Source organism: Ostrinia furnacalis, unplaced genomic scaffold, assembly GCF_004193835.3.
Source record: "Ostrinia furnacalis isolate ACB-3 unplaced genomic scaffold, ASM419383v2 OfSCF2054, whole genome shotgun sequence".
NCBI classification, from domain to species: Eukaryota; Metazoa; Arthropoda; class Insecta; order Lepidoptera; family Crambidae; genus Ostrinia; species Ostrinia furnacalis.
This window is the reverse complement of record NW_021132293.1, coordinates 990,548-1,014,819: the sequence shown is the minus strand read 5'-3', so window position 1 is coordinate 1,014,819 and position 24,272 is coordinate 990,548. Positions and strand designations below refer to the sequence as shown.

Below are 24,272 nucleotides of genomic sequence, written 5' to 3'. Positions count from 1 at the left end.
GTATTTTTTAATGAAATTGAAAAAGTGAAAATGACATATGAGCTACGCACCACGTGACAAGCTAAAACCCACGCGTGAAAGGCCCAACGAAGGATATGATATATGAAAACAGGTGGCTATAAATAGACTAAACTAGGAGGAAAAATGTTTAGGTAAGACCCAACCTCGATGTAAGTATGTGTGGGAGATATTCTAATTCTGTAATCTCTGTTGTATCTTGCACATCGAAGCACTAGATTTTACTGTGATTAAACATGAGACCACTGACTTACACCTACAGTGCCGTCAATGTAATACGTAGCGCGCTACATTTGCTGTGTTATTTCTTCATCCCTCGCGGGCCTAGCGGAATTGTTCAGAAGTACTTGACATAACCATTGTAGAGGAGAGCTTAGAATTGAGAAGCGAATAGCCTATTAGTAACTCAGAACGCTATTGTTACACGTCACTCATTTTAGCATTAAAGTTAATTAGGTATTTTGTATTTTGGAAGCGCTGGACGCAGACCGCTGCCAATCGATCAACATGGAAAGCATTGGGGGAGGCCTATGTTCAGCAGTGGACGTCCTATGGCTGAAATGATGATGATGATGATGATGAGGTATTTTGTTGTGAATTTGATATCCGATAAAAGAAAACAACCATCGTAGTTAGGTGTGAGTACATCTCATCATACACATTCATAGCGTAATATCTCAAATAGAGAATAATAAAAGCAATTCTAATCCAACTAAATAAATTCGGAAGTCTAAAAAGAACCTGTAGAGAACTAATTTACTAAACCATTGTAGTCCCCAAATGACTGATATTTGACAGTGATAAAGACTCACTGGAGGTAGTGACGTGATCACACGAGCCGACAGGAGTCGCCGTCATTCATAGTTCACTGCTAATTAGTGAGGGGGCGCTGGAGCGCTCTCGTGAGCCCACAAGCTTCAACTCAAAGGTCAACATTTAATGTGAAATACTCCGTATTTATGTAATTGATCCTTTAAAATCTCTTTCCACGTATAACAAAAACACAATCCAATAAAAGCCAGAACTAAACTAGTAAAGGTCATTAAATAAAGCTTTTCCGAACAAGGTAAAACAACCATGACAGCTGCTGGAAAATGCAATGCAATCTACTGGACTACAAAAGCATTCTTGTACGCTCATGAAGCTTGTTTTGTCTGAATGCTTACAATTCCGCTGTAAGTGAAATACAAACGAACATCCCGGTCCGGTGACAGGGTCGCATCGCGTTCAATTTAACGATAAGCTAGCGGAACACGTCAACACTTAACGTTTTAGAGGTCGTAATGTGAGTTTCCATTAGCACCTGGCCGCCAAAGCAAGTGCGATTAATCTAATTTATCCGTTTGATGTCGGTAATTACGCTCTTGAAACAAACGCAGAGGGAGCGGGGTATTCTTTCGAGCCGCCTACGTCCTGCAGCCCTCGTCACTCAACTTAATGGTTTACAGCACATTAATGTTTTAGCACCTCCAAATGATGATTTTATTCGTCGCTTAATTTTCAACGGACTCCTTTATCGCGTCAGAGGACTTGGCTTTACTAAGTTATTTTTTCTTTTATTAAAGATACTGCACGTCTTTTAATATCCAGTCACATTTATATCCTATCAGTTTTAATTAAAACTAATTACAAGGGGTTACCTTTCGATTGCTTCCCCGAATCTCGGGTCCTACAAGCGCATGGGGAGAAATTGGTGTCGGCGTAGACTTCCCCCAATCTTCCCCTCACGCAGATAATTAACTGCAGATAGGTACGCCCACAGGGCAGGGGTGTGTATGGGATCAAATTTTATCCACAGCTCTTTAAAAAGCGGCTCGAGAGCGGCTGCTGTGATAGGGTTGGGACAATTTGTTGGGGTGGCTAGGTAAACGACCGTGATTATATCGATTTTTAAAAAGACATCTCTGTCAGTAACCCTTTTTACGCTCCAGGCAAGCACAAGAATCAATTGCGGTTGTCACCTCGTCAAAACATTGGTGATTGTTTTGGAAAAACGTTCACTTTAAATATAATAGGTAATCATATTTTTCATAAACAAAGTCCTCCTATTTGACACAAAACTCTTTTCAAGGGTTCCAAATGTATTAAATATCAGAAAAGTATTACAGCTGAAAATTGTGTGTGTGTGCTGTTTAAATGGAAACAATGGACCAACTTTATTGAAGTCCGCGAACAGTGCGCTTTATTAAATCGTTCCTTGTTATTCTATTTGCCTTTGATATTAATCAAACAACAATAAATACTGACGCGAATTTACTTCCGATAGTGGAATAGTTGAAATAACTATCCGGCGTTTTCGGCTCGCGTTCACCCCTGATTTTCGAATATCTGACATAATTTAGCTCGAAATATGACTTTGAAGTCGTTCATATTCAAATGAGGCTATCAGAATAATCTTTTGATATGTCAGTCTGTGCGAGCTAATCTGCATACTTATGGAGTTTCATTCAGTGTTGCATTACACAAGTGAAAAGAGTTTTGTTTATTGGCAGCGGGCTCAGCGCCCCCTAGCGCCTAGCGCGGGCATTGTTGGCGGAATGAACGGACCCCGCCAGACGTATAAATCAGGCGACTAATGCTACAGCATCCGGACCCGACTTCGCTTGTGAATCGCGCCACATTTGCTAGCCCCATTGTAGGTACAGTCGTTAACTATTAACTAAAAGTGATACTACATGTTTGAAGTTTAGTAGGTACTAAGGAAGATCTATCGTATGTTTGTTTGAAAAAGTAACCTTTGGTCAAACTTGGCAAAAGTTGTACTTAATTACATTGTCAGCGAGTAACAGTCTATGTAGGTATAATCACGAGATGAATAAATTCGAGATAAAATACCTTACCTACGTAATAACACATAGGTAGAGTAGCTTTTCAAATCACAGATTTTATGATTGCTCATTGTAGTTTCAGTTTTCAGCAGTCAGTACCTATTTTATAAACAGACCCTCGTAAAGCAATTAAGTTTATACTTAAACTCAACTTAAAAAAGTATATTTTTCGTCAGTCTAAATGATATAATAATATATTGTTCTGACATTGGCACGAATCTAACCCATTGCTCTCGTTGACGGTACGCGGCCCCTCGCGTCATCGCGTCATGGCAACGACAGGCGGAAGAAGGGCGCCGTTGTAATTTATTAATTTCGCGAGATTTATATTTTTCACAGCACGACTGTTTCTGTTTGCTTATAGCCTGCCAGTTGTCGTCGCGTTGATTACCGGTAAAATTAATAGCGTCCGGAAAATTCATAATACAGGAAGACTGTTATTTTTGGCTCCGACATTAATGTTACGAATAACTTTTGTATCGAAATAATTTGTGAGGTGATGAACCCGTTACATTTATCCGAAGTATTCACCTAAATTAAGACCACAGGATGCGATGTCGTTTTCCCGCTTAATTTAAATTGCTTTCGGCTTGGATTGTACATATTTTATGAAAATTTAATTTTACAATATCTAAACATGCAAAGATAATGTACCCAATACCGTGGCCATAAAGTGCCAAAATTAGGATTGCGCATGTACGCGAGGGTTCGGGTATTAGATGCTGGCAACCCTCAATGTTATTAACGATTATTCTCTTACCCAATATTGTGCTCCCCATGTTTGTAAATTGTTTTATGTATTATACATTCTAACCTTATACGGAATCAAATAGATTGTCTTATAAAGTCCACAAACGAAGTCTTCTTTACTTAGAGTTAAGTTACATTTATTTTTGTCGATCCTCTCTTGAACTGAATTCATAAATAAAACTCTTCCTATTTGTTGCAGTTTAGGCGTGAAAACTGAAAATAATGAACACTATCCATCCATCAAAACAGAGATAAAATGACTTTTCCAAAAATTTCTAAAACTCTAACTGCCAAAACTAAGCTAGTTCAGATTCCCACATTCATTTATTAACACATTGGCATGCAAACTCGACGTCACGGGCTAACTTCGGCTTCAATGGGCGCCTCGTTATTTTGGGCAACGACAAAGCGAACTAACGGACAAAGTTAGTGCGACAAAAACCGTAGTTTTTCATTGGCACGACCGCGACGTCTCGCCGCATTTGAGATCGATAGCGCCTGCACGCCAGTGCCTTGGACCCCGTCTTTGCTTGGGAGACGTATTTTGGAAGCCTTCGAATTCTAAATCCGTGCTCGAGAATAAATTACGTGTGTCATTGATCTCTACATTTCACGATTTTAAGATTTTTTTTACATGTTGCAGTATTCTCATTAAAATCTTTGAAAAGTAGAAATAGTAAACATACCATTTATAACTATCGCGTTTTACTGTCTGTCAATATTATTCATCCTGGATTTCTACTACATTTAAGAATTTTAGAACTCGAGTTTTTGTACTGCATGTAATGTATTTTAAAGCATTTAAAGCTTAAAAATACGGCCCCAGATTATAAAGTGTCGCCACCACGAAAGCGGGAAAATTTATAGACATGGTCCCTAGAACGGAATACCCCCATATAATGCTCTAGGAAAACTCATAAATTTCAGAATATTGTATGATACTTTGAGATAACAGATGGTCAAAGACTTAGGATACATACACACAATGTTCGCACATAGGCGAAATAAATTATTAACCAATTATAGAAATAATGTCGTCAGCAAATTGAGTGTGATTGTTTAGAATACTATTCCATTATTTATTTAAATCAATGTGATAGATAAAATGTGCGAGTAGAAACATTTTGTATGCATTAAGAATTATGGCACAATTAATGTTCACCTAATTACTTGCTGAATTTGTATTACTACTTATTAGACAAAGGCTTATAAGATGTCTCACAGAATGTTTACTGTCAATTATACTTACATAGGTAAGTAATCTACGTACTGAGCGACGTCATAATAATTGAGAATCTTAGTACAAGAGGCGGCTTCTAAATTATTGGACGGACTGACAGGTAGGAATCTGTTCATTTGCTGCAAGTATTTATGGCAGATTGGTGTTCAATATCTCATGTATAATGTAATGTTACCGATAACGTTAATACCAATTATTTAATACCGTATCAAAAAATATTCTTAAAGGATCAAAAATGATTTTTTATTAAAATATTACTTATTTAATGTCTATTTTCAGCACAGTTAAATTATCAGCTCAAAGCACAACCAGTCGTTGATGGGCTTTACATATCATCATTGGCTTTTAATACCATAATTTATATTTCCATCGCAAATGTGGAAAATGAAACGAATTTTACACCCCTTTAATGACATTTCGTTGGCGCAATTACGATGACTGTCCGCATGATTTAGAATGCGAATAAAATGTTCCCTTGGCTCTCGTTAATTGGCCACAAGAGCTAAAACATGTTGCACCTTTTGGGTTTTATTTCTCCTCGTATACACATCCCATTTTGGGTAAAAACATTACGAATTTCAGCAAATAAGATAAAAAAATCGGGGCATCTTTTGTAGCTCGAGCTTTTTTTAATCATTATTAAAAAAAAAACAATGTTACAAAAGCAAATTGTTGATAAAACTTAGTAAGGAAATAAAATTTTAATAACTCACTTCCTTAGATTGTACTTAATTAAGCATATTTATGGACGAAGGCTATGAAAATAGGTCGACAAGGAATGAGTCAAAACTTTGAATTAATTTCCCAGAATGGACCTCTGAACAACGAGTATTACGCAATTAAAAACAACATCGAAGATATCGTACTGGTATTTTTAGCATTAAAAAATTTCTTATACCTAGCAACGAATGATAGTTGTGTAGGGGTTGACGTCATATAATGACCTGTTTTTATTATGTAGATCGAACAAAGGTGATAATTACGTAAACTTATAATAATAATATTGCAGCCGTTGATGATGTCAACACACAGTGATTCATCTTATTCTAAGCTCACTAACAGGTCGACTAGCAAGAGCTTCCTGATTTCTCCGAGCGCTACAACAATCTTAATTTACCACTTTTTCTGTAGACGCCTTCCTGTTTAACTCAAGCTAGAGGCTAGACGCAATGAAGCCTCAAATAGAAAGTAGGTATTTCAATGTGTACCAAGTATTTTACCTATCTTAAGGAACTGATTTGTCACTTATTGAATAACCGTCAACATTCCTTTGTCCTTTAGGTATTTTCAATAGCTTATTAAGGTGTTGACAAGATAAATAATAATTATAAAACAATATCGTTATTAGAGCTACTTATCTGAACAAGTAGTAAAGTTTTAAGGATAATGAATGTTACCTTTAAAACATTGCGAGACCAAGATTTTCATCTCTTGTTTATATGGTCTTGATATTTCCCTTAACGGCTCACAATTTTGTAAATATTGAATAGGAAAACAAACTGTTATTTAACTCATTTAATCTTTATCCAGTTCCTATTAATACAGAGAGATTGACATCGGCAATATCTAGGATACCTAAGTAATTGGAATCAGACTGATTGGTCCGTTCTCTGGCATATTCTACGATTTGAGAGGTATTTAAACTCAAATTAAATTACAATAGTTAGCAAATCCATTCCCAAGATAACTTAATCAAATTACAGACTGCCATTTACTGAAAGAGTTTTCTCTACAAAATATTTTCCTTTAAAAAACATTTAACCACTACGGTGCTACGGTAAATAAACGACGGAAAGAATTGCAGCAATAACGTCAGTGGATAGTTAACTCATTTTATTGGAACATCGTTTCCACAAGCTGAAGGTTCAATATTGACACACAAAATTGCTTTAAGTCGGTGCAGCCGATAATAGTAAAAGCTTATTTGGAATGTCAACCTTAGAGCATGTGCTGAGGAGTGGAATTGCTTCCGGGGCTTGTTTGAGCTAGGTGTTGTTACAGCCCGCCGCTTATTGGCATGTCCTTAGAGCTTCCTTCCGACACATGAAAGATGGTTAGGATTTTCCGGTAAAAGTCAACTAGGAATGGTCGTGGGAATTCTCATGTTTATTTTTATTTTGTACTTAGTTATTACGCTTAACTTTTTGTTGAAAATACTTAACAGAACTAAACTAAAATTTTTTAGTTCATTATTTTTCAACAAAAGCAACACAAATACCACTTCATCAAAGGAAAAACGATTTCCACCCCGATGGGGCCGCGGGCTCGTGAGACGTAAAAAGGTTAATGAGAATACTTTTACATATTGCCGAAGTTTAGTTTGCACCATCACGGCAGATTACAATTAACAGCATAACAATATTACCTCCACGTCCGACTTGTTAATGCAGTTCGGAGCGAGCCTGATAGTCTGTCGAAATAGGAGAAAGTATTATTAATAAAGTTATTCTGTTTTCGGCATTCCCGTGCGTACCTGCCCGTAGAAAATTAATAGAATCTGCCATAACGAAACTTCAGATAGGGATAGAGACCTTCCTCCTCTCGGAGGTGAAAATGGCCCATCCATAGTCCACAACAGTCATTTTCAGAGTTATACCCAATAGTATTTTCCAATTTCCTGACCGGTACGCCCGTATTGTAGATGGTACCAATATTCGCAAACCATTCCATTTTAGAGGAAACATTTTCCCTAATAATGTTAGCTGAATTTCGGTCACGTATCATGTCATATTGTGATCCTTGTAATAAAGATTTATATTTTCTACGCACACTATGGCATCATCCTTTTTTATTGATAAATCGGTTATTTTTCCTTAAAACTTGTTTGTTACAATGTACAAAGGAAACACCTAAATCAGTTAGTGACCGTTAAATCTCTGAGCTGTACCGAACAACGCTAACAACATAAAAGTTTTGGCATCAACTAATTGGGCAAGTTCTGTACACTTTAAAAACTAGCTGAGTTACGGCCGTGCTGGGAGCTCGAGCGAAGTTTGGGGTTACACTTGTACGAGTTGAATTAGAGTCTATGATTAAACTCATTTTATAAACCACGAAAATGTTGTTCTACTTAAAACTTAATCAAAACTTCTTGATGGTGCTGTGAACAGTTAAGCACACTACTCTATCTCTACATATTTGTAGTGTAATAATCCACACGCACACGTATAACAGTGATAATAATGATTTTATTTTTGAAAGATATTTGAAAAGCCTCGAAGTCATCAAGATAAACGGTTACGATAATTCAAACTGAAATTCAACTGTATTTGTAGATATTTTGTTTTGTTGTGATCGTTCATAATATTGGGATTTGGGCCGATTGGCCTACATTATCAAGCTAGCCAAATGTTTGTTGCCAAGTTCCGATCACTTACACATCGCCCAGTCACCATCCATGCATATGTACTCGCTGTTGATTGATCTTCGAGTGATTTTTCCGAGATGCAGTGCCAAAGCCGAAGGCATGACGTAGGCGGGCGGGGTCGATGGCCGGGGGTGCGCGCCAAGGGCGGGGAGGCTTTGCACTTCCGCCTCGCAGCACTCATTTCCGCATAAATAGTACCCACCTCGCCATATCAAGATGTAGGCCTACGAGCGATGATGTGAACAAGCGGAAGTTTCTTAGTGTAGCGGGAATAGTTCGCGGTACGAAATAGTATGGCCGTTTTGAACGCGGGTTATTTCCGTCTGGCACTTTAAGTGGTTAGCGGTTATGGCTTCGATGTAATGTTTGGTAATTCTGAAACAATATTCAAATATTAAGTAGCCTTGTTAGTAATAACATTTGTTTTACAATTAGTAAAATAAATATCTTTTGATAAGCTCACATATTCAGATAAGTATAGAAAACGTCCTAAATAGTCTACAGCTGGGAAACCCCCTCTTTATGTATTCTAAACACTCAGTTGCTTTATCTAAAACGCTGCGAACCTGCTATCAATTTTATCCTGAGATAAGGATTAACCTATTTCCAGATAAAGCACGTTCTACCTTGTGTCCACTCAATTTTCAATCAACGATATTGATCTATTATTGTTTGAGCAAAGATTGAAATAAACTTTGTGTCCTATTCCAATATTTCCAATAGTAGGTAAGCTAAGAGAAAGTTTGCAGGACTGTAACCATACAAGTCGTTCGAATATGCAAAAGAATAGCCTAAATTGTAACTAATCATCAGAAAACAAACTCATGTCGAGAGAAACGCAATTTGAAGTCCCCCTTAAGAGCGTTGTAGCAAAAAGATGACGTTCGAATTTTAGGTTTTTATTGCTTGACGTCGCGTAGTGAGTGCGCAAACTGCATTTATCAGTACCTCTAGTAGGAAAAACTTTCGAGTTCGTTTCGTTGCGTATTCAAAGTGTCATCGAAAAATTTTGTATGAAAAATTAAACAGCGCCCCCTATATTATAGCCGCCCTAGGGGGCGCTGTTTAATTTTTCATACAAAATTTTTCGATGACACTTTGAATACGCAACGAAACGAACTCGAAAGTTTTTCCTACTAGAGGTACTGTACAATTTCAACGCTGCGTCGACTAAACGATCTTAATCCGTAGTTGTATCGTACCTAAGACAGTACATCATACATAATAATAAAGAAATAATATATAATTTACCTATTTGATTTTTTCTCAGATTAGACTTTTAGCNTTGTTACCGGCGATATAAGAAACACTAACCTGCAATGGCTTCGTCTTGCTAGCTTTATTTATTTTCGAAAGCGCCCGCATCTGGAGAACGGTGCTGCGTTTACACTCTACTTGCTGCAGGGCGCGGGCATGCAGAATGTAAAAGGATAACTTTAGTCAAGTTCTATTTCTTAAAAGTGATAGATGTGTAACTAATGCTTCCTCTCAATAGGTACATGAGAAACACAAAAATACATAATCAAAGTAAATCTTCAATTGCCTTTCGAACTTTCAATCCTCATCCGCAATATAGGTCTTTGACTTTATCGGAAAATATACAATACTGAGAAAAAGGAAAGCCCCAGGTCGTAGTGATACAGCGGGATCATTAGTTTGGACTCTAATGAAGCTCTCGATGAGATCGCCGCGGAGACAAGTCGGTCGCGCTCGCGATAGGACACTCTCGAGATATCGGAGCTTCTAACGCGGCGCGCGATACACCTCCGAGAGCCCTCAAACGAGAGGATTTTTTCAGTTCAAGACAAGTGAAGTGACCCTTAAAATAGATGCTTACGCGGCCCTAAAACATCTTTGCCGATATTTTTGAGTTTCTGCGAAAAATATTAATATAATTTATTTGAAAATTACATGAGAGTCCAATTAAGGTTTAAATCTGTATCCAAAGATAGAAATTTCCTCCTATCGGTTGATCAGTTATCGTATGTAAGGTATCTACTCTGAACAAGCGCTATTTGTGGCAAGAAACCCGATATGAATTATTAAACTGATAAACATGGGCATGATCTTATAGGCATGAAGTTACTTAGCTATACCACCATAATATGAGAACTGCAGACCTAGAGACAGTAAAATAATGCATAAATACTAAACAACACTAATTCGGCTGCGACAAGTCTCTACAAAACAAAAGTCAACTGTGTTTCACCAACAAATTAAAAAAACTGTGTATACTCGTAGTTATGTAGGTATTTACTCGATTTCGTATTTCCTTTGTGTGTTGGCAAAATATTCCTGTGCAGTGTAAAACTTTTCAACGAAAAGTTCTAGTCAAAAGATTTCATAAGGAAATGTAATTCATTCAAATATTATAAATGCCAAGCGAGTCGCAGTTCATCGAACAAATATAGAGAGCGTCCCCCATTTCGCGGCGAGCGCTCATCGAGAGATGGCGCGAGCACCTCTTCGTTCAAAAGGGTTGCTTTGTGCCTTCCACTAGAACCACTTTGCAGCGCTGAGGACAAGCTGCCTTTAAACATAATGAATTCTCTTAGACCAGCACGCCTCACTGGCTGACTCACGGAGATGTTATGCACAGAGTGGAATGTCCTTTTTTACTAATTCTATTTTATTTTATTTATTGAATATTATTTTGCTGTTTTCAGAATTTCACACTTTTATTTCCTGAGTTCTCCAATTTAAAATTACACAACAATTAATCTGATTAATGTCGTATCCGTAAGCGTGTAATACAATCACTTACGTTGGAAAATCTTACTTTCCTTCTCGAATGTTGACCTTTCCGTTTCAATATCAGTAGCAGTCAGACATAAATGATAGCATCTGCAGCCGTAAGATGTCGAAATTCTAAACATAGACGTTTTAATATTTTTATTAGTAGAATTATTCAAACAAGGAAAATAAATAATGTTTATGTTCTGCTGATAAAATATTTGACGATAGAATATCGTCAACGAAGAATAATCTAACTATGATGTCGTTATTTTCTAATTCAGTTCCAATGGTGCAGCTAAAGGAAATGTTCTCCAGGCGGGGCAAGTGGTGTTCATGGAGGAAATGAGTTCAATTTACCATTATCTCGGGGAATTGACTGGCTCGACCTCGCTCGCCGCCGCTACTTGTTACCATCTTATTTAGTATGACAACCCGACAAGAAAACCGTTGCGGAAATTGCAGGATTGCAAATTGGGTTTAACTAGTCAATCCGCATCAGATTTATGTTCATTTTTGCATAACACCTGTTGACAATAGTGGGTTACTGGGTCGGACAACGGCACACAAGAGAGACCAATTTATTTAAAAACTAGCTTTCTGCCCGCGGCTTCGCCCGCGTGGAATTTTGTCTGTCACAGAAAAACTTTATCGCGCGCGTCCCTGTTTCAAAAACCGGGATAAAAACTATCCTATGTTCTTTCCCGGGACTCAAACTATCTCTATGCCAAATTTCATCAAAATCGGTTGCGAGGTTTAAGCGGGAAAGCGTAACAGACAGACAGACAGACAGACAGACAGACAGACAGAGTTACTTTCGCATTTATAATATTAAGTTGGGATAAAAGTTAACTACATTTGTTTGAACACTTTTGCACTCCGCATGAATATGAGGAGACATAACCTATATTTATACATAGGTAGATAGATAGGACCTACGTAATACCCATAATTCGGTAATATTGAATTTATGCATGGCTAAGAAAGACATGTCTTCATTAAAACAAAACAAATGCAAAAAAAAATTCATTTCGTTCAAAATTTAACAGAGACATCCAACCCTAGACACAAAATCCTTATTACGTTATTTAAGTCTAAGAACTTAGGCGTTAAATACTTTGGCTTCTGTAAGCCCTCTTCGTAATGAGCTTATTCATGTACAAACAACAATTAGTCTGTAGCGTCCTTTTAGTTTGGCATGAGTTAAACGACATTTTTGTGTCTTCCAGAGGGTGCGATGACGTGCAACGGTCGCTTGAGCTGCTGGACCAGGTGCTGAGCGAGTACGACGAGGGCGGGGAGCCGCCGTCGCTGGAGGCGCGAGCGGCGCCGCCCACGCCGGCTACGCCTGCCACGCCGGCCACGCCAGCCACGCCGGCCACCGACGACGACTCGCCGCTCGCCGGGCACACCTCCGAGGACGATGGATACATGAGCATGAACGGCAGAAGGTAATCTAACAACACTTATTATCTATACTTATAATAAATCTGTAGAGAGGTCAATTCTGTACATGAAATATATTTCCAAAATAACTATCAGGGGGTGATTAGTGATCGATACTGATGCCAAAAATGCAATCAGTAAAATTTTTGTCTGTCTGTCTGTCTGTCTGTCTGTCTGTCTGTCTGTCTGTCTGTCTGTCTGTATGTTCCTTATAGAAACAAAAACTACTCGACAGATTTTAACGAAACTTGGTACAATTATTCTTCATACTCCTGGGCAGGTTATAGGATACTTAGGAATTCCCACGGGAACGGGAATTAGCGGGAAAATCCTTTTGTATGAAAAATCTAAACCGCGTAAGATAGACGCTTGAAATTTGGCATGCAGGTACTTTAGTAAACTTGAAGCTTAGTTACAACAGGATATTGCTAAATTCCCACGGGAACGGGAGTTAACGGGAAAAAACATTTGTGTGAAAAATCTAAACCGCTTAAGTTAGACGCTTGAAATTTGGCATGCAGGTACCTTAGTAAACTTAAAGCTTAATTACAACAGGATATTGCAAAATTCCCACGGGAACGGGAGTTAGCGGGAAAAAACATTTGTATGAAAAAATCTAAACCGCGTAAGATAGACGCTTGAAATTTGGCATGCAGGTACTTTAGTAAACTTAGAGCTTAGTTACAACAGGATATTGCTAAATTCCCACGGGAACGGGAGTTAGCGGGAAAAAACATTTGTATGAAAAATCTAAACCGCTTAAGTTAGACGCTTGAAAGGCATGCAGGTACCTTAGTAAACTTAAAGCTTAATTACAACAGGATATTGCTAAATTCCCACGGGAACGGGAGTTAGCGGGAAAAAACATTTGTATGAAAAATCTAAACCGCGTAAGATAGATGAAGGGGGGGTAAAACGAGATCCACGCGTACGAAGTCGCGGGCGGCCGCTAGTTATACATATTATTACAAGTAACCCTGACCTAGCCAACCAGTCACTGATGACTTCATGTGCAATGCTCCAAGAAACATGTTATTTTGAATAGCAGAAGATGACTCTCGAGGTACGTACCTATAATGAAATCATCTACCTCGCCGGTCATCAATGACAACTCAACTCTCTCCAAGCACACATCAAGGGACGATCCATTACATTAAAAATATGAGCATAAAAAGATTAGCTGAAAGAACCTGCTAAAGGCAAAATTACTCCCCCACTTCGCTTACCGGTTAGAACTGGCAGTCCAGCCATCGTGAATGACATGGCTCATAATACTTGCAGGGGCTTATTGTGTCAGAAGGTTAGAACAATTAAATAACTAACGAGTGAATCATTAGCAGTTACCTCAACAGCTGTGAGAGGTACGGTGGATATATTCATAGGTGTTGAATGATACAGGAACACTGGAAAGTTAAGCTTAGAGAAACCCACACTCCTCTTGTAAGTAAGTGAGCATACATTTATCACTCGGTCATCATTCTTTCGATTAATTTACATCTAGGTATAGTTAAACTAAGTCTAAGATCAGAGCTAAGTTTTGTATTATTTACCTACTGACTCCCAGTCTCCAGTAGTCAAGAACAGCGACAACATTGTTCTTATTGTCTTTGCTGAACGTCTATTTCCAAACATACTAAACTTAGTAATTGGAATCAGATCAGGTCCAAACAAATAAACTACTTACATATAATTCAAGATAAAAAAAAACTAAATGCAGGTGTTTTGTGGTTCCAGGGCGAAGTTCGCGTTGGGTTTCCGTCCGACGGAGGAGCACGAGGAACCGTCGCCGCCGGACCCGCCGTCGCCGCGCTCGCCACCACCGCCCGAGGAGGCGGAGAGGATCATCTCTACACTGCTCCCAAAGTACGTAAATCCTTATCTATCTAATCAATCCGCAACAAAATGTTCATTTTTCATAACACCCGTTGACAATTAATTATGGGTAACTAGGGGTGACCGACGAGAGTTGTAACAAAGGTTAGTTGTCACAAAGTCGATTTCTCTGTGACAATTTCACGCGAACTCTGGAGTGTCTAAAGAGCAACGAATTCGCGAAATTGCTAGCTCGATAAACAGTCTGAGGTTTAGAGAATGGCTATGGCTATACAAACGACCTCTGTTACAATTCTCCTCGATATACTAATACACGAGATACACTAAAACAGGATGTTATAAACTAAGTAGCAGTTAAAAACTATAATTTAAAAATACATCACCTAGCCGCATGTAGTCCGTTACTCATTTCAAGGGTGATAAGGTTAATTGCATTACTCAAACACTTTAATAAAACGTGTACCTACTAAATGTGATAAAGACTCGTGGTCATAGTAGGTAATTTTATCTAAGTGACTAACAAGAGCGATCACATAAGTACCTACCTAGTACAAGCGAATAATATGTCAAACTCGATAGCCATGTCCATATTGTCCATGTTCACTGGCTCACAGGACCTGTATTTTTACATCATATTATATTTTCACATTTCATCTAGGATGGTGTTTCCGAACAATCGTAGCAATTTTCAGCTGTGTGCGAATATTGCAACCTTACCCCTGTTTTTATGCTAATTTTACCGGACTACTTACTAATAAATTAAATTGGACGATGTTTTCTTGTCAACTCCTCAAACCTAATAGTATTTGACGAGGCCTATGATTACGCAGTAACTTAAAGAAATACGGTTCCCGGTAGGGACTATCTCACTCGAATACAACCCTCCACTTCATCATAACTGCCCCACTTAATTAATTAGCTCACCTATGCAATTCTCAGGAGACTTATTCCAACCCTTAATCAATTTATTTAAAAAAATAGTACTACCGGTATCCTTTTCTACTGTTCTGTTTGAAATACACCCAACAGTGGATTAAACTTAACTAATATGCTGTTTTTATATTTCAGGGTGTCTCCAGCGAATTCAGCTAAGCGAATGATTTCAATTGAACAGCGAGAAGCGGAAGAGAAACTGGATTCAATCATCAGCGTCAATGGAATCACAACCGCAACGCAAACTACATTCGTAAGTAATTTATTATATTTTTAACATAACGTATTAAAAAGGCCTATTGCTTTGAGTTTCTCAAGCAGCATTTGTGCTAATTAATGTGATGCTCTGTCATGTGGAAATCGATTTTTCTTTATTTCACAATCGTTTTTACTGTGAATTAAACACTCGTTTTAGGTAAAATATTGTGTATTGATTGCTCAATATTTATGTCGGACTATTGTGGTGAAATCACTGCTAACGGAATTACAATATAATTAATAATATCTAACACATCAACTTTAAAAGAATATGCTAAACATTCACGTTCTATAATTTCAGCCAAAAACAAGGCATCAACGTCCCTACGGCTGGGAGAAAGATGACGACACCAACGGGTTCCGCTTGCAGCAGCCACCAGCAACTGCGTACCGCTTCGCCTCCCTCCAGCACGGCGCGCGACCGCCTCCGCCCGAAGCCCCGTCGTGGCTCCCTCCAAGACCTCCAAACCAAAAGATATCGCCCAGCGTAGAGAAACCGCCAGTCTTCCCCTTCATGGGTTTCTCCAGCGAATTCAGCGACAAACCGTATAACGAACATCCCGTCACAATATACCCCGGACCGAACATCCAATACAACAAGTCACATTCTCCGACGTACAACATTCAAAAGATATCACCTTCGAACACAAAGAAAGGTAGCATGAAACGTGACAGCCGGTCCGATGAGATGCTGTCGCCTAAGTGCAAGATACCTCCGCGGACTCTCGCCGGTTCTATGGAGAGGCATAGAGAAGTGTGTAGAGGCTCTTCGGAGGATGTCATGGAGGGCTGCCGGAGCAGAGGCACCGACGAGGAACACTTCTCGGACGACTCGCTGGAAGAGTCGTTCCCGCCGCCGCCGCCCACCGCGACCACGCCTTCGAAACGAAACTCCATTGCTTGGGAGGTTTCCCTCGATGGTGATGACCCTCTACTCACTCCTGGAAGCACTAAGGTAAAAAAATATTGAATCAAGTATACTCGTACCTAAGTACCTAGCCTACTACATTTTTGTGTTGGCTTACATTTACACTTAAATAATTAGATACGAAATCTTATCAAAATAACAACCACCGGACAGGAAGAGCTTAATGTTTTAAAGTCCGTCAGTTATTTAGTTATCCGCTTAAAGTGAAATGAGCTTCCCGAGCTTATGAGTTTTGACCATATTTATTCCGTCTTACTATTGACTCTAGTATCCGTCTACCTACACTCTATTTTCAACAGAATCAGTCTGTCTGAACCATATTTTGTAAAACTCTTTTTAGTTATTTTTTTTTAATAATTTTTTTATTCCTATATTTCCAGGTTATTGGCAGGCGAAGAAGAAAATCAGGTGACCAATCACATTCAAGTACAAGTTCAATACCACAACGAGTGGATGATGATTGGGGCGAAGAATACTGGCCTCCTCCGCCGCCAATAGCCGCGTGCGAACCTCTCGCTTCCCCCTCCTCCGACGCCGAGCAAGACTCTCGGCGCGCACAAGATCTGGCCTCCGGGACCTACGTCATACGAAAGGGAAAGAATCGCAAACAGTTACCCAGTTTCAATAAAAACGCATCCAATAAACCTTCCAATATCAGTCATCTAACACACAGTCACAGCCTAAACAGAAGTTTAGACACAGAGAGGTCAATAGATGGCTCTAGTATATCAATAAGTGGATCAGGCTCCGTAGGTTCATATAACTCGAGACCTAGTTCGGATTTGAGTTTACCTCAATCTCGATACAGTGTAGATCTCAACTCGAGATTAAGTCGTGAACTCAATACGCCTAATTCTAGGTATAGCATAGATCTCTGCACACCAAATTCTAGACTGAGCAAAGAAATAACGTCGCCCAAATCAAGACTTAGCTTAGATCTTAACAATGGACCCGATAGATACATTACACAGGAATATTTCGGCCATAGCCCTAAAAGTAGAAAAGTACCTAGTGATAAGAGCGCAATTTCTAAAAATAATGTGGTGCAAAGTAAGCTGTCACCCCAAAACAGGTTCACTGATTTCAAAAAATATTCTTCGACCTTCGATAATATACAATCTCTTATAAAAGAAGGAAAGGTTGAGGAGGCGCCACCGCCTGAATGTAACGAGACTGTCAATGAACTGACAATGGTGCCTCCGAACATGGTGAGAGTAGTTTCACTGCCAAGTTTAGGAGGAGAAGGAGAGAGCAACAGCGCTAGTCGACAAGCTCTCATAACTACTGTCGAAGAGGAAGAGGATCAAGAAAGCGGCGAACCTGAATCTAGCGGGGAGACATCTCCTTTGCGGAAAATTGAAAACAATATTAGCGCTATACTTAGTCAAGGTCGGGACCAAAAACATTTTACCCCATACATACCTAAAGACTGGAATATCCATAAGGATGAATACTGTGATGATGTGTCTAAAGATATATTAGATAACAATTACCGTTATAGTTCTAGAGAGAGACAAAAGAGACATGATATACAAAAATCTTCGAGTCATAATGAGATTCAGAATCAGAGGTCGATAGAGCGTCGCGACCGTTCGTCTTCAGGGCGAAGGTCTAATAGTATGCATAAATCGACGAGTGCGAAGGATGTGCCCGTCAGCTTAATGCGTCAGCCTTCATCATCAGACTCTGCGGTGTCGAGTGGTGGCGACTTCCCTCTGAATGTTCAAATAGTTGAGCATTCATACAGACACCACCCCTTGCCTCCGTCGCCTAACATGGGCCACGAGATGGGACCACTGCCACAGACACCGGAGTCCCCGAAATTCCCTCCTCTTCCACCATCGCCTGTGCAAGAGGTTGAGGATGAATATACAGAAATCATGCAACCTACAGAAAAGCGGCACTCAAAGAAAGCTGACACGCTACCAACACCTACCATGGATTCAAGAAGAAGGTAGGTTTACGGAATATTTTTATTGTTATAAATCCTCTCATTTCGGAGACTAGTAATTAATTAAATTAGGTATCTATAGCGTATAGTCATCAAATTGCGTTTATACTGAGTTAAATGTTGATAATTTATCAACATTTAACTCGGACCACAGATGCTTAAAAATTTACAAATTCATCTTTATTAGTCTAGTCAATCTAGTCATGTACTAAATAGAAGCTTACCTACCAGTAAGGTACCACTCATTTCATACAGGGTGGCTCTACCCGGACTAGCTTACATTGGTGACCTCGATGTGATGCTGATTTATTAATGGTAGATAGTAGATTAGCACCTACATGCTCATTATTACTATTAGAGATACATTGTATTTCAATAAATCACAAAGAAAGTTTTGATTTCCTGAAAAGTATCTATAGAAGTGATTAATGCTTGAATGCCTTTTCCTTTGCGTATTAATTTCTAAGTGGTTGTAATAAATTTTCAGGCCTTCAGAACCCCCAGCGGTGCCACCGCATCGCGACACTACGAACAGCCTCAAGACGCGGTCTATGGAAACAAGTTACAATAAGAATAGGAGAAGTAGTAACCATAATTTCAAGAGCGGGTCCACTGATAGAAGAACATTACCTACAGGTACGATTTTACTAATCTAAACTTAAGTATTTATCACAAAACGTGTCTTTTCATATTATAGAGGTACCTGGAGCATTTTCCGTAACGTCGAGCATTACAGTAAAGGAGAAGAACCGAGCATTAAGTACAGTGCGCAACCTGTAATGTAATGTTAACAGATTCGAGCATTACATTGGTTAGGGAAGGAAACCGAGCAAGACAGTGCACAACTTAATAATATTTTGATACAACTTATAACAATCGGATCTGAAATGTTACATTACATGCTCTAGGTAACGGAGGACATTACGAAGACTACATTGTGTCATATTGATGAAGCGGGTTAAAGTTTCCTAATAAATATTATTTTGAATCTCCTTTTGAAAGCACACATAATATGCCTATTTAAGATCTGTTTGTAATGAGCAGACAAACCGTCTGAAACGGTGCCCCATAAAATTGATATTTCATTACAGATATTGGTGCAAGCGGAGCTCGACGACGAACGCTACAACGACAAAACAGGGAGGCGGCGGCCGCCGGCCGGGGCCCTTTACAGACCTCGGCCAGCCTGCCCGAAACACCTGTCTTCGCACGAGGCTGCGACGTCCCTAGGACTCCTCCTAGGAACTCCTCCACGGGGCCGCCGAGAAACAACACCATGAACTCTATACAATCAATAGGTAAATTGATTATTGAAAAAGTTAGTTAACTATTCATAACTCTGTGCTTCTGCCTGAATAGACGCCACTTCTAAACCTGGTTCATGACATAAACATTTTACTTCAAAGTAAAACAACTGACTGTCGTCGGGCAAAAGATCGTGGGTTCAAATTCCTCACGACTCCCGAGGCAGTAATATTTTTCAAGTATGAAAGAAGTTTTTTATGCAGAACAAGACCGATATTCGACCGCAATCGTATCAGGTGTGTCATCTTAAACGCAATTAAATGCAAAAATACTAATAACTGTAGACATTACCGTGATTAAATAGAGATTAGAACTTTCAACAACTTTTTCTATAAGTTCACAGAAGAAGTACTAGTGTAATGGTATCTAATACAATACAATGCTCAGCTTTTTTAGTTTGAGGCTCACTTTTTAGGTTCTCCAGAGTGTTTAACCTTTTGCTACGGCATCGCATTCTCCCCAAATACTATATGCAGGCTACAAATATTGCATTTTCCTCTGATAAATTTGAGAGGGTCATCCTCCTGCAGAGAAAACTAAGAGACAAGATCATTTTCAATAGTTAAGTATTTGTACGAAAGTAGAGACTCGAGCACTTGCCGATTAGTGTCTCACAAATACAATACGGGGCACAATGTTCACGGCCTCCTTTGTTGAAGTGGAAATAATCATGAATACGATTCACTGTTTTTACGAATTTAAGTAGGTAATTGATATTCGTAAAAGTCATAATTAAGGTACGCTACTGCATGCTTTGCATTTATGCATTGCAACTCTTATAAATAAACAATCCAAAGGGTCAAAGAAACACAAGTTTCATGCATTTTGCATTTGTTTAATAAATTAATATGAAAGTGCTGGTAATAAGAATAGGAGATGAACATCAAAGAAAATGGTTTCAAGCTATTTTTACGAGCACGAACTTGCGTACAGTACGTACTTAGTAGCAGAGATAAAACTGTTTCCGCTTAAGTTCAGAAGACTGTGGACTGTATTGTAGTGCAGCTTTTTTATGTTCTCCAAGTATTCCTTCAATTCCTTCTCCAAGGACATAGATATTCGATTACCTACATACACAGCAATGGTAAGTGCATAAAGTAGCGATTTGAAGTGGAACTAATTCTTAGCAGGCATTGCAAAACGAATGCGTACAGACGACGTTGCTGTAAATTCAGTAAATATTATGGTAAAGGTTTTGCAACGCAAATTTGTATAAAAAATACGAACGTTTGTCGGTCAACGGTTCGTCTCTATAATCTACCTAAAAGTACTCTAGGTACAATAAAATTATGCACTATGAATACTTATCTTCATTCTCATATTAGCTAGGTAAATAATCTTTATAAAAATATAAATTCTTTGTTATCAGCGAACAGCTTAGCATCGATAATCTGAATCCTGGCTTTATTTAGGTGCTGATATGACGTTTTATCACTATTAACCCTAGAGTGCTCGCGCTATGAGCATTTTGCCGCCCTCGGCAAAAAAATCGAGTTATTTTCTACACGATGCGTTTGTTAAAGTCAAGCGTTTCAGTAGCTGCCTCCCCATACTTCACCTCCATGTATTAGAAATTAGAATAAATTTAGTGCGCAGGTGACTGCAATAGAGAACGATTGTTGAACGTATGTCACGTTTTGCGGCAAATTGCTCACTGCGCGACTACTGACGTAAGTAAAATTTGTGTGTCTGGTTTTTAGTGTAGTTGGAAGATTATTAGTTTTCATTGCGTATAATGTTGTTTTGACCTTAATGACATCATAACATTGATAATTACTATAAGTGCTTAATTTATTTCATGTCGTTTTCGGTAAAATTCACGTAAAATACAAAAAATGAAAAAACAAGGAAGAGGTCGGATTTCGAAGAAGCTGGTGCACTAAAATTAGTGGAAAATGTATACTAAAGTTATGAAGAAAGTAAACATAGTCATTACAATACTGTTATAGAACAATCAGCGGCAGAATCTGAAGATGATGTGCCAAGGGTGCAATAGTTGTGCAAATTTACTGTGCAACGCACATTAAATGCACATGTGACAGGCCTGTTTTGTTGAAGCACATGTCATATGTAAGGAAAACCTTTAAGTGTGCTAATAAGTTTAATATTTGATGAAGATTTCTATAAATATTTCCTAACATTTCCAAAATATGTTTTTTTCTTTAAATTTTTACCACAAATCTTTAACAAGCGTTATTTTCTAATAGTGTATGCTTTATTCTATCATTTTTAACTGATATCCATATTTTTAAACTGTTATTTGACACACAACCGGACTTTAAGTTTGGGCGGCAAAATGCTCATACGCGAGCACTCACGTTTCACGGAAAGGCGCGACTACTCTAGGGTTAAAAGGAGTATGCATTATATTTTTCAACATGAAAAAATGCATGAACCACGTAAAATATTATGTTGTTATATTACGATGAATTCATTTGTTATTTGTTGTTTCTGAGAATTCCAGATAGTACAACAATTAAATATCGAATGAAATGTAATTTTCATGACATAAAATTACAAAAACAGCATTTAAAAATCCTGTATGTTTTCGTGTCCAGTTTCAGTTAGTTAGGTTGAATTCAGATTTTTTTTAACATATTCTTGTGGTGCGCTGCCTACATTTGACTTGTTCCCGAAGAGTTATTATTTATCCCGTCGTACTCGAGCCAAAATAATTTATCCTATGAAGTAATCCTGTTTTGTATACGTAATAAAATAAATAAATAAAAAAAATCCCAGTACTAGGAACCTAGAAAAAGTTAACCCCTCATACTTGTGTTACAAATGGGCTCACCAGAATACTTAGTCGACCGGCGACGGGTTTAAACCCGCGTTCCTCGGATGTCGAGTCCGACCCCTTCACCATTCGACTATCATGGCTGAACTGCAACTGGTATGATCAGTCTAAACTAAAATAAAGATGAATGGAATGTGATTTGTGCCATTTGTCGAACAGGGAGCAGTGCGACTCTCGGAGGTTACGGGCGCGGATCGCTCATGGGCGCTTCGCCGGGCGTATGCACAGGCGCTGACTTGCTGCGGCTAGGCGGACCTCCACGCGGCTGGTACCCTCGACAACGACACCGGTCAGTATACCTTTACCCCAGTAGATTGATTGGCCACAAGCCGCCGCCACTAGTTCATGCACCGCTTCGCCGGGCGTATGTAGATACGGCCGCTGACCTTCTACGACTAGTACCCTCGACAACAACACCGGATAAGTACGAGTAGTACCTTTACCCCAGTGGATTGGCCACTAATAGCAGCTTCTGTTGGTGACTGAGTGCTACAAGCAAAAATGAACGAACCATCCATCCTAAACTTGTGGAGTGAACAAGTGTGCGATGTTATTAACCTACGAGTATGCGCTGGAATAAATGGTAAGAAAATGCCCTTCTAGTGGTACCGTCAAGGCCGTCTACCGGCTGATTTTAAAATTTAAGCGCGAGGTAGGTAAAACTACATAGTTGGATGAAATAATTAAGCTTAATGGGCAAAGGTTCTCTTCAGACTTAGGTACGTCTATTTTACCCTTAATTTCCATTACTAACGTCTTTCTCTTATTTATTATCTTACAATAACTATCTGCATGAATAGGGAAATAGTTTAAAACAACCGCGTAATTAAATAGGCATCATTTTACCGAACTCTTCTTCGTTCCTTTAACTATTCAACTAATTTTAAGTTAAAGCTTTAATTTACAAATACAGTTCTGCTCTAAAGTTCCTATGACACCGCCATTAACAGCCTACATTACTTACATACAGGCCGGCTTCTATCGAGCACCTGGACAGACTAACGGCCTCAAAGACGACGGCGGAGCACCCGGCGCCTTGGGAGGGCCCGGGCTCCCGCAAACCCCTGACGCTGCCGCCCAACCTCACGCCCAAGTTCTTCCAGAAGTCCCCGAGGGAAGCCCTCAGGAGGGTCACCAGCTTACTAATACGAAAAGGTGAGCTAACAATTTATTTTATCTTCGGAACGCACCAAGAATGTAGTTGTAGGGCGTAACATGGCACGGCAGGGCATAATGTACCATCCTAGACTGCATCCCACTTAACATCAGGTGCGATTGTGGTCAAATACCTGCCTTGTTATGCATAAAAAAAACATAGAAAATGAAAATGAAATATTTTATTCAGCGACACAAAACAACATCAGAAAAATGAAAATAGAACTAAATAGAGTAGTTATTAGGTAATGTGCGTGTCACCGAAACGGAATCCACTCAGCATCATGCCGAGGTGTCGTAAGGGAAACCACGACGCTGGTCTTCTGTGGATACTCAAAGAGAGGCACTGCTATGACACAGCAATACTACATAGGTAGAGTCACTTTATGTAATTTGTTCTCTGCAAGCTGGATCAAGATAAGATAATTAAAACTTTATTATACTCCACACAAAACAAGAAAAGAAAGAAATAAGTACACAAAAGAGACAGCACAACTAAGGCTTTTCGCTATAAACCGATCTCTTCCAGACAACCTATGCAGATAATCAACTTACAGGTTAGTATTGTTTAGAAACAGACATAAGTAATTATTTAAAAAAATACAGCCGTTAGTTACATGGTTCAGTTGAGAAATATCAGGATTATTGACTACTATGTCCACTTTCCATACATTTGCTTGCAGACTTAGTAAGTAAGTAATTAAGTTTAGTCATAAATAATAGAGTTTTT

General features: G+C 38.9%; 1 protein-coding gene across 1 annotated transcript in view; it reads left to right on the top strand.

Annotated features, from left to right (window-relative positions):
- The window catches only part of LOC114354501 (uncharacterized), a 98,121-nt gene that overhangs the window by 52,854 nt on the left and 20,995 nt on the right, over window positions 1-24,272 (top strand). The window contains exons 5-13 of the mRNA XM_028306901.1: window positions 12,166-12,387; window positions 14,117-14,245; window positions 15,284-15,401; window positions 15,708-16,361; window positions 16,715-18,288; window positions 18,773-18,921; window positions 19,377-19,583; window positions 22,547-22,676; window positions 23,358-23,542. Coding sequence (XP_028162702.1) covers window positions 12,166-12,387; window positions 14,117-14,245; window positions 15,284-15,401; window positions 15,708-16,361; window positions 16,715-18,288; window positions 18,773-18,921; window positions 19,377-19,583; window positions 22,547-22,676; window positions 23,358-23,542 — 3,368 coding nt within the window. The remainder of the gene's footprint in view (window positions 1-12,165; window positions 12,388-14,116; window positions 14,246-15,283; window positions 15,402-15,707; window positions 16,362-16,714; window positions 18,289-18,772; window positions 18,922-19,376; window positions 19,584-22,546; window positions 22,677-23,357; window positions 23,543-24,272) is intronic.